The sequence below is a fragment of the Poecilia reticulata genome, linkage group LG20 (assembly GCF_000633615.1).
Source record: "Poecilia reticulata strain Guanapo linkage group LG20, Guppy_female_1.0+MT, whole genome shotgun sequence".
Taxonomy (NCBI): Eukaryota; Metazoa; Chordata; class Actinopteri; order Cyprinodontiformes; family Poeciliidae; genus Poecilia; species Poecilia reticulata.
In genome coordinates this window covers 20523397-20535515 of record NC_024350.1, presented here as the reverse complement: position 1 = coordinate 20535515, position 12119 = coordinate 20523397, and the positions used below count along the sequence as shown (strand labels likewise).

Sequence of the window (12119 nt, the reverse complement as noted above, 5' to 3'; positions counted from 1 at the left end):
TATTATTTATCACTATTACACATTCAAACTAGTTATTAAATAATTTGTCATTTCATATTACAAACTGAACACTGAAGTATTTTATGAGCGTAAAATACACATAGAGGTATATAACTATCAGACACAAACTCAGAGTAAAACTAGCATGTACAAAGTAAAGAGCAAATGAACAAACTATAGCAAACAACTAGATATGGGGAAAAAAAATCTTACTTATTATTCTTGATAACAAGAACAACAGTCAGGCGGTTCACTCTGGGAAAGATGAGGTTCTTAACTTCAACAGCTCCAAAGTGACTGGCAGGACAAAAGAAAATATCAATAAAACAGGAAGTACTGTGAAGACGTGTGCTCTGTAAAGATGTGTTAAATAAATTTAAATGACTAAAAATAAGTACAAAAATAAATGTATATGTATGTTAACAGATTTTTAATGAATAACATCTAGAGGTCAAACAGGAAACAGCAACCCTCTAAAACCATCAAACTCAGAGCTGCACTGTGGTTGAATGCACTGCACAATCTGAACAGGCCTAGAAATGGAAACTACTCCTTGTTGTTTGTTTACATCGAGCAACTTGCACCGTGCTTGAATTGCAATTTTGGTAAAGAAAAAAACAATTGTTCATACTAACAAATCACTTCCAGGTGCTGCAAATGGCGCAACACTGTAGATGTTTGGCACTTTTATGAACTTTAAAGCCACTCTACTTTGAAAGAAAATATTTGCTGCAAATTGTTGAAAGTTTACCGGGTACATCTGATAAGCAGATAAAAAGCTCCGCTCTGCATGATTAKCATTTTATTCATTTCATTTCTCTGAYATCGTGTCACTGCACACCAAGCTCACCTGGTGGGATCAAATGGTTTGCTTATCTCTCCGTTTAGCAGAACATGGGCATGTCCACAAGCATAGTCTGCAAACTGAAAAGGCCCCATGGTGTTCTGAAAGCCGTCAGCTCTTTGGACCTGGAGGATACCTGCCAATATCCTTTGGAAAGGTCAATGGTGGCGAGATATCTTGCTTTGCTTAGCTTCCCAATAAGATAATCGATTCGTGGTGTTGGATAAGAATCGAATTTTGAGACTGTATTTAGATAACAAAAATCAATGCAAAACCTTATTGTGCCATCTTTCTTAGGGACAAGAACAATTGGATTCCACCACTCGCTTTGGGATGCCTCAATAATCCCAAGGGAAAGCATCAACTCAACTTCCCTTTTTAATGGTTCAAGAAGTCTCTCAAGCATACGATAACTGAGTTATCGTTTTGGATAACTCAGTTATCCAAAAGAGCCCATGTTCAGAGTGGGTGGGCGGGGCCTACGGCAGAGCTACGGCACAGCAGAGAGGGAGGGGGCGGAGCCTGTTAAACTCAGTGCAAGGGAAACTTGCACTGAGTTTGTTGCATGTTGTGCATCTTTTATCTGGTCATTTTATGCAATATTTAACAACTAGAAAATGGCAAAGAACAAGAATATTTTTCCACACTGATTGGCTGCTGTTAGGCCTACCAATTTTAACTTGAATGTTTGTTGCATTTTTTGTAGACGCCTGTGAAAATAATTTCTATTCCCATGACTTTTTTGTTCTCTGGGAAATTATTTTTGATGATAAATACAGAAACAAGCATAAAAATCAAAACATCTACAATAGTGATAGTAATATTAATAATAAAATAATAGTCGGTGCAAAGTAGCCTACAAATTCTTTGTTGGGGGGCGGTGAGGGACCTGGATAAAGGCTAGGGGGGTGCTGGGCTGAAAAAGGTTGAGAAACACTGATTTGGTTGGTGATGTTGCATGTTCTAAATTACTTGCTAAAACATTGACTGAAAGGACTCTTATTTAATGTTGAGGGATTTTTGCCTGTAAGGCAAACCTTTATGGCACAGATATTTTACATTTTGTTTTGAGTTGAAATGTACGGAAGTCTTATTTAAGTTTGAGTTTTTAGCTTGTTAATTGTATTGTTAGAAGCAATTGTTGCACTATGCAAAGACACTTTTTATTAAACTGTGCCAATTGGGGACCACTGACCTAAATCTACCACATGAGGGGGAGGTCTGACCAAACAAAACAACAAATAAATACAAAATTAACCAAAACATTCTATAAAGAAATAAAGCAAACTAACTTTAACTTAGCACAAACAATAAGTGAAAGTGACAAAATTAAATAAAACAATTTGAAGTCTCCACCTTCATGCTTTCAACAATTTGTAGATGGTTTGCCCCAGGTTCCTCCACCAGCTGGTTCCTATACGTGGCACCTCAAACAAAAACACAAGTATAAATGAACCATTCAGACAGACATCAACTAAAGTGTGCACCCATTAGAAAATATATGTCTAAATGAAATAACAAGCTATACTAATAAAGAAATAATACTGACACGATGTGGTGGTGGTAGGAGCATCCACCACACGCACTTTGCCCCTCGTTACAGACAAACTTAAATGTATTTCATAGGGGCTTTTCTATGTTAGACCAGTAAATTTGATTTGCACATATTTACTGTTGTGACATCCTGCTTTGGAGATGCTTTTCTTCAGCCGGAACAAGGAAGCTAGTCAAAGTTGATGGAGAGATGCATGAAGGATGAGGCAACTGTAAAAAAAATACCTGTTTGAGGCTAAAGGGCCAGAACCGCACAGGAAAGGTTTAGATCAAAGCTTATATCTATGTGTTCGCATGGCCTAGTCAAAGTCCAAATCTAAGTTTAAATGAGAATCTGTGGTACGGAATTAGATTTGATATTTGCAGACAATTTCTATCCAATCCGTCCGAGTTTAACTTATTTTTGCTTAGAGAGTTGTTCATAATTTCAGTGTGTGGAAAGCGGAAAGGAATATAAACCAAAATACTTTTAGCTGCAATCGCAAAAGAATATGCCCTTTTCTTTTTTGTGTCCAAATGTCCAAATATGTGTTGTTGGTCTGCTTGAGGAGTTTGGGTGTCATTACTCTGTAACAAAACTTCAGAGTCTAAGTGACTCCACAAAAGGGCTCTGCTCCTAAAACTGAATTAATGTTGTTTGCTTTGGAAAGTAAAATCAAAACATCCTTGCTATGTTGTCTAACAGTATATGTGGGTACATTTTATCCATCCATCCATTTTCTTACACCCTTGTCCCTCAGTGGGGTCGGGAGTGTTGCTGGTGCCTATCTCCAGCTAGGTACCGGGCGAGAGGCGGAGTTCACCCTGGACAGGTCGCCAGTCTTTCGCAGGGCAACACAGAGACACACAGGACACACAACCATGCACACACACACATTCACACCTAGGGACAATTTGGAGAGGCCAGTTAACCTAACAGTCATGTTTTTAGACTGTGGGAGGAAATCGGAGTACCCGGAGAAAACCCACGCATGCACAGGGAGAACATGCAAACTCCATGCAGAAAGACCGGGGCCGGGAATCGAACCCAGAACCTTCTTGCTGCAAGACAACAGCTCTACCAACTGCGCCACTGTGCAGCCCTGTACATTTTATATACACTGTAAAAAAAAAACTGTAAAAAAACGGGTAAATGTACTGTAGAAATTTGAAGGAATTTTTCCGTTTTTTTAGTTTTACAGGTATTTGTACTGTATTTTCCATTTTACGCATTGCATCATGGGAACAAGAAGCGCGAAAACTGGTCAGACGACATTTCAAGGTCGCTACCGGACCCTGGAACATATATCTTTTGGACTTCGGTTGGATTAAGAGATGGAGTTACCTTTCTGCCACTTTCTGCCACCTCCTTGGTAAAGTAAAATAAATAAAAACACATTTTTTTCCTGTGAATTATGTTTTGAAATATTTGTAGTTGACTTCGTGAGACTCCTGGCACAGTCTATAATTGCAAACTGTTTTGCAGTATTTTTTTTTTTTTGTTTGTTTACAGAAAAGGTATATATTATTTTTTACAATGCTGTGTTTGCTTGTGTATTATAAAAGTAAAACGCGGTGATTGCTGCATTACTATTCATGTATTTTACCGAATTCAAAGTACCAGCCATTTTTCAAGTCAAACTGAACTGAGCGTGTGAAAGCTAACCGTTCATGGCGTCATGCTACTTATGTCTCAATCCTGCTTTTTAAAAATATCAAGCTGCAGTTCTTATTAGCTAAACATGATTTGATGTCCCGGTTGTTAACATAAAAGCAGGTGGCCATTTAACTTCGGTAAATATACTTTCCATGTCAAGCTTGGGGTTTTAGAATATGGGAAATGTTGCCTGGAGTTGGGGGGTAGTTGGAGCTGGTGGTGGGAAGTATGGTGGGGTCGAACGACAAACGAACGTAAACTTGGGGAGAGCGGGAGCAGCCATTAGACCAGGGGACAGACGAACGAACGTAATGTGGGGGCGGAGGGAAACCGTTAGACCAGGGGACGATGTAAGAATGGGGTGGGGACGGCTCGTGTTTGCCACCTAATCTCAACATGCCTCTAATCAGGCATGTTGAGATTAGTTAGGTTGATAAACTGTTACAATGGGTCAGAAGCTTCTTGCCTGATATAAATGGGGTATATGCCACGGGAGGTGGTGACGTATTTCCGTTTGAATTTATGCCGCATAGATTGGTTCCAGGTCCTGCTTGCTCCTATTGTTTTTACCCAAAGCTGCAAGATCTGTACCATGAAAAAGACGCAAAACTTAAAATATCTGTGAGCTACTGGTACAACAACCGAGTTTTGTGGTGTGTGGTTGTGTCCAGTAATTAGCCGGTACCATCCAGTGCTTAGTTTTTTTTTCATTTTCCTGCTGATATCAAGGCAACAGCGGACTATAGCCAAAACTTAGCCACTAGAGCCAACACCCGGTTTGTAGCTGCCTGCTATTTCAAAGCTTGAGGATATTGAAGATCCAGCGTCAGAAATGGGAAGACGGAGGTTAAAGGGGAGCTGTACGTTCTTCGTTTACTGGAATAATTTGTTGGAGGAAAATAATGCCGGAGGAAATCCACTGCAACGGGAACAGGCTGAGAACAGAGGCAGCGATTCGGCTAAAGGTAAGTCAATAGTGTGTTGATGTTTGTGTTATAAGGAGTATGAAATTATTTTTAGGCAACTCTTTAGCTTTTTTATGTGACAATTATATAAAATACATTTAACATGCAGTCGAAGCGAGACCGAGCGCGGTAATTTAAGAACAACCGAGGGCAGCAACACTTCAGCCCGAACTAGTTAGTCGATTAAGGTCCAAAACCTTCGCTTTACAGCCGTTTAAGTGGCACCGACCCACATAAAAAACCCACAGAACAATTGGTACAAATCACGTATTTCCCAAATCCTGAAAATACTACATCTACCTTTGCTGTTTCATAATGGCTGGTATAATTTGTTCTTGCTTTACACAACGTAATTTCTCTTTTTTTCCCCTCTGAGATTCTGCTTAGAAAATGAGGTTATGACTGCATTTTGTTTTTAAAATAGTAAATTTAGGTTTGCCTCGACTTTTATAAACTAATGCCTCTTATATGCATCATTTTTTGCATTATTGTTGGTGCAGATATTAGACGGACACTGTGCTTTGCCTGCTAGTAGTTTAAATTAATTTCAGCTGCACACTTTCAAGAGTATTCAGATTTTAACATGCATTTTCTAAGTAGTATTTAAGTTAAATCTTACTCAGTAACTTCAGTGTTGTTACAACTCTGAAACATTTTTTTTTGCAGTTTCTTTGTGATACCAGAACTATTTCACTTAAACATTTAATTTCCTGAGATATTGTAAATTTATTTTCAAGCAAAACTCTCAAAAAAAGCTGAGGATTTATTAGTTTTGATTATGTTGTGCAGCTAAATGCACGGACACTTATTAGTGTTTTTTCTTCTTTATTTTTCCAGGTTTGCATCGTAACACTTCGTGATGTGTTTCTGAGCCATGATTGAGCCTCTGTGCCCATTACCTTTCCACTGGATCCAAGCACCTGGACCAGCTGACGGCATCCATCAGTCCACGGTCTGCCGGATCATCACAACGTGTACTAACTTTTTATTTATAGTACTTGACTTTTTATTTACTGTACTTGGTTAAACTAAGATCTTGAAACTGGAGCACCAGATATGCAAAAATCTACCTGCAGACTTTATTGGCTACCTGACACTGCTGTCATCCTGGACGGGGCTGAGCCGGTCTTCCTCTCCTCCAGAGTGACGAGTTTTCATCACCAGTAAAGGCACACAAGTCTGATGTCTGATTAGCTGCTAGGACGTATATTATATGTTCACTGTTCATTTTGCTATCTTGTTTGTACCTACAATAAAATTGAATCTCTACATTTCACAAACTTGTTCCCCTTTTCTCAGTGTTTACGTTATATCAAGTATTTGCATGTAGATCAGGAATTCAAGTGAGATGTTAAAATGCAACACTTAGGTAATGCCAGCAAAGAAATGTAGTAAGTAATATGTTGTTAGTCATATAATTTGATATGCTGAATAAGGCTGGATGATACAAGATTTTTTTTCATACCAGATTTGATTTTAATTGATTCCTCCTGCCCTCAATTTCTATAATAAAATCACAGAAAATACTTTCAAAAAATGCCTTTATTTCAATCATCTGTTCTGTGATTTGTATAAGGGAGCACTACGGTCAGGATACAAGAAATTTTAATTGCAAGAATGCAGATTCAGATTGATCTGATGTAACCAGCTCAGTCCATGTAGTTCTGACATTTGTCAGTAATCAAAAGGATGTACATTTCCACCTCAACTGACCAGGTAAGCATTAAAAATAAAAGAAATACTGTATAAACAAATACTCTATACAAAATGGAATAAGAGCAACTGATAGAAATACTTTATATAAAGAAAAGCAAAAAAGTTAATAGCAGGAGAAAAGTTGTTGGCAACATTAGCTCAGCCAATCTCTTCCTCCAGGAAGCCATCAAACAGAACTCCTGTCCAACTCCAACTATAATAAAGATTAAAAAAAGACCGACTCTGCAGAGTATTTCTGAGTTGTTTAGCATTTCTGCCGGATTTTCACAAAATATCAGCCACGACAATGGACGAGGGAACCAACAAGTTCATGTCATCTTTTTTGGACCATGTCAAGATGTTTTAGCCACGCAATGCCTCCAACATTGTGCGAGTTGCAGCTAAATGCTACCAGTCGATGAGGAAAAGAGCAGATCCTCAGACCCTCAGCATAAATATAGCTGTGGACAAGATCACTGATGGCTATTGTTCTTGCAAGGCTGGGTAAGTCGAGCATTCATGGTTTTGAGGGTTTGAATGTGCCTAGGACTTATACACGGCATTCGGTGGCTAACACGATTACAGTTTAGTAAAAAGCCTTTTCAGGTTAAATAAAATCTTTAATGTATRTCAGATACGGTACACATTGCATATTGATCTGTTCAGCTAACGTAAGACTGTAACAGACAGGCTTCAAGGTGTAGAAGTTGTATCGGTACTACCATTATGCTGTACTTGGCTAAAAGGTTTTCATAATGGATGTTTATTATTGACTTTATTTTTTTCATTCACTAAGCACAAAGCAAAGCAATAATACGCCAGCAGACACTCCTTTGTTCTTACCGATCCTACGACGGTTGAATGCGGTCCTGCACAAGCTTTGATCCAAGCAAGGCTTTCCGTTTCAGATTTTGGAAATCTGAATTTTAGTTCCACAAACACGATCAAGATACCTGACATCGCCTGTACAGATACCCCACTGATGGAGAACCATTTTTTTTCGGGTCCTGACGCGAAAACTTTCTGTCGGTCTGGTAGTCCACAATATACATTAGAATGAGTTTGTGAGCCGGTAACCCACGTGATAGCTGCGCTGTGACGTAAAATGGGCATTAGCCATTTTACGTAGGGTAAGGTCTATATGGACCTTAACCTGTGGTAAGGTCCATATAGACAGATCTATATATGTTTATATTGATATATATCTTATCTATCTGATATGTAGATTGCACAATGCACAGATGATCAAAACACTTAACATTTACATAGCATCTTTGTAAGCTTGTCCCTGTTAGCTACGTCAGAGATATGAGGCATCATGATGAATACAAACGATTTGTTAACTTACCTTCGAAGTTATTGTGAAGTTTTGACACATCCAGCTTAAATCCATTTAAGCGTTTCAGGACGTCTGAATAATTATATAGGCATCATTAATAGTCCTGCAGGACTGAGGAGCCACTGTTAACATACTGTTGCCTGTGCATCGGAACCATTCTATGTGGCAAAAAATGCGGAAGTGCTAAAACGGAAGTCCGTGGCATATACTCCATTGTGGATTGTACATACAGATAGTTAATTTTCCTATTTCTGAAATAGGAACAAACATCACTGAGACTAAATAAAAGTGACGTTTGCAAAAAAAAAAAAAATCCAATTGGGAGTTTTTACTGAAATGCCTGCTTGCAAACTCATTATCGGTTATTGTAGCTTATCTTAAAAACTATATAAATAGTACTGTTCTAAATTTGTTGTCAGAACAAATTATTTCATTTTATTGTAAAAAAAAAACCAACTAATTGATTTAATTATTGGAAGACTTGCATGTTTTGGTGTTTATATTTCTTTCTCCTTATATGATTATAACTTTTCCTGGAAAGCAACTAGGCATCTTTATAATAGGTGCGTACATTTGTCTTTGTTTTAATCAACCTGTTAAATCTTTAGTTTAAATTAAGTAGTGTGTGGTGTTTTCTACAATAACAGGCATGTTTTGTTATGTGTCTTTCTAATAATGTCTAATGCAATGCTATGTAACTTATATTTTTTTACATATTTGTTGAAGCTGTCACTGTGTCGTGATATTGCATGAGAGATAATCTGTGAAAAAATGTAGCTCTTCTGTTAGCCAGTGCTAACTGAATTCAAACAGTCAGAGCCAGGAGGCAGGTCTTAGCGTGTCATTCACAAATTCTTGTGCTGCTCATCCCACTTCTCCCTGATCTCTTGCATTTGGCTACGCTGCAGCTAACGGAACCTCTCATGAATGTTAAGGATAAATGTTAAGGCTAGTTAGCCTGGACACCAATGACAGTGGATAAACGGTTTTCCTGTAATGGTAAGTTGATTGACAGCATGAAGAGGTTGTTTGACAGTGCTAAGACTATCCTGTCTCTGATTGGTTGGTTTTGGTTGGGAGTGATGGATTTCTTCAGATGGAAATAGTAGCTGAGGGGGAGTGGAGGAGTTTTTATTTTCACAAATTATACGTCTCATAACATAAAATCATGACATGGTGACTTTATTTTAACAAATATGCAAAAATCAGTGTATGTTTTTATTTTCAAAATAAAATATTTGTGTATTGTGTATGTTAGGAGTGCACCAATAAATCTTCCCCAAATCCTTAATTTTGAAGATTGGTGATCCGCCAATACATGTGAAAGTGAYTTCATCCACTGATCTTATCTACCTCAGCAAAGATCTAAAAATCAACCGCTTTCCTCTCCTGTTAGAGACGTTTGACTGATAGACCGGCCCACCAAGTCATGTCTCCATGTTTGCAGTTATCAATAGTCACCCCACTGTTGTCAACCCACTGACGTTTTCTGCATTTAGCAATATCCAGACACGACCATCAGTATCGGCCAAAATCAGAATTGACAAGTCAGATTTTTAAAGATTGGCCAGAAATCTGCAATTGACACACTCCTAGTGTAGATTTTTTATCTGTCAGAATTCATCAAAATTACTCAATGTTGTTGTTTGTGAGAGGTATTAGCAATTGGTGAGACGCTGATGAGAAAGGTGATGTGCTGCTGTAATGTAATTTAGAAGCGCTTTGTAAAAAGTATGTTTATAACATGAAGTGTTTCTGTGTTAAACTTGAGTTTCCATTCTCTTTGTTTAGAGATTTCCTGGGCTCAAACCCTGAACGAGGTCGACTGACACGACGCAGACGAAGGTGAAGAAGCAGCTTTACATTCCACCAAGATGGTTCAAGTCCCTTAATGAACTGAATGACTGGGAATCCATGAAAAATTTGAGCCTTTTGAAGTTTAAACGTGATTGGTCATCTCATCAAACCTGGTGCACCAAGAACCTTTGCGAAGCACAAGAACTGATCACAGAACATTTCAAGCTCTTGGTAACTGGACCTAAGAGTTGGATTAACCTTTTTTTGCAGAACATAAGCATAAAATGGACTGTTTTGTTTTATGTTCACAGCGACTAGAGGTAATGAGAGCACACACTCATGAATCCAGTGTCTTCCTCTGTTGTTGGCATTAGGCTGGGTTTATGTAGCACTTGATTTTTAACTAAATATTTACACTGCAAAAACTGAATTCTTAGTAAGATTAAATATCTTAAATTAAGAAGATTTTTTTCTTGTTTTCTTTCTGACAAGATAATTTTACTCACCAAGAGGGGTTTATGTTAGAATATTTTTCTTATTTTAAGTGTTTGTGTACTTAATTAACTCAGTAAGATATAAAAGCTTGATATTAAGAAAATATTACTTATTTTCTTAATAGAATTTAAGATATCAATATTTACCAATCAAACTTCAAGTCTAAAACTTATTTTATATAAGTAAAATGTTCTTATTTCAAGCACAAAAAGAGAAATCACATACTTAATGAAATGTCTTCAGATAATTAAAACAGACTATGTCCAAATGGTATCCTTTGTGTTATTGTCAATGAAAAAAACAAAACAAAAAAACATGAACTTATACTCTTGTATAAGTTGGCAGAGTGTACTGGAAATTATAATTTAATATTTAAACCGTTGACATTTAACACAGCAATTTCAGAGACAACATTAGTATTTCAGAGACAATATCAGTTTATATATCAAGATCATTCTTGGCATGTTTCCATCTGCTATGGACCTTCTTAWTCTGATCTTCTTGATGCAAGATGTGGGACCTCTTACTGACATGTCATGAAATTTCTATTGATGTGTGATTTGAAATGGCTGGTATTCCACACAATGAGATTAGAATCGACAACATTGATTAGCTCAATGTCATGATAAATATTAAAATTTTTGGTTTATATTTCAAATTCTTACTTTATAAGTTACTAATATTAGTTTGAACAATATTTTATTCATCATGTTTGTAACCCCTTTTAGGACACCATACAATCCAAATGGGAAAGCTCCCAAAATGTCAGTGAGATAGTATTAATGTTCGATACAACAGATTTTCTTTCCGATCCAATACCGAGTAAAATTTAAGTTGGTATTGGCAATACAGATCCCATACTTTGTGCAAAGACAGTTTATTTGTTTCTTAAATAAAAAATAAATGTAATCCATATCTTGGCTTCATAAAAAGAACACAATGTACTCTGATGCACTCATTTTAAACTCAGAAGTACATTAAGACAACATTCTCGTTTACTATAAGCTATATAAGCAGAAATATACAAAATATGTGAAAATGGAGTTGCAAACTAAAAAAAAATAATAGTAAAGTAATAACCCTACTAAATACATTCTTGTTTAATTATTGAAACTACTATATAATGACAGCTGAAATAGCTCCATGTCACTTCTTTTGTAATCTGTCATGTTCATTTCTGAGTGAGTGAACATCAGCAGCACGCTGCGCTTGGCCATTACTAGGCCTGTCACGATAAATTTTGCTGGACGATTAGTTGTCTAAAAAATATTGCGATAAACGATAATATTGTTTCAAGACCTTTTGACACTGATTTAGTGGAAATTATGTAATAATGCATGCGATTTTCTGCCATAGATAGATACACTTTATTTTCAAAAGAACATAACACTTGAAATGATAAACTAAACAAACAAAACAACCAGAAACAAAAATAAAATGTATTCTGTCTCCATTAACAAAAAACGTACTTGAATAAAAACTAAACAACATAAAACCAAAGTGGAAATAAATACTGCATTCAACCAAAAGAGTGCAGATTATGAAGTCTGTATACTATATTGCCCTTCAGTAATCACTAGATTTAAATAGAGAAGATGGGCACATCCCACTTCCTAAGGTAGTAGTTCATACTACACAATTCTTTGCCCCTATTTTCCCTTTACGATTATCTTAGAACGTTGGCCGATCTAAGATTGTCGCTGGTGATTTCGTGACCGATCATCCTGCAGTGTGTGGTGTGTTACGGTAGATCGTCGATCTAAATCAGGGGTTTTCCCCGACTGGGAGCTTAAC

At 37.1% G+C, this 12119-nt stretch overlaps 1 protein-coding gene across 1 annotated transcript in view; it reads left to right on the top strand.

The window, feature by feature from the left end:
- Positions 1–10249, top strand: part of LOC103456800 (ADP-ribosyl cyclase/cyclic ADP-ribose hydrolase 1-like) — a 21224-nt gene extending 10975 nt beyond the window's left edge. The window contains exon 4 of the mRNA XM_017301748.1: positions 9825–10249. Coding sequence (XP_017157237.1) covers positions 9825–9862 — 38 coding nt within the window. The 3' untranslated portion in view covers positions 9863–10249. The remainder of the gene's footprint in view (positions 1–9824) is intronic.
- The last annotated feature ends 1870 nt before the right edge of the window (positions 10250–12119 follow it).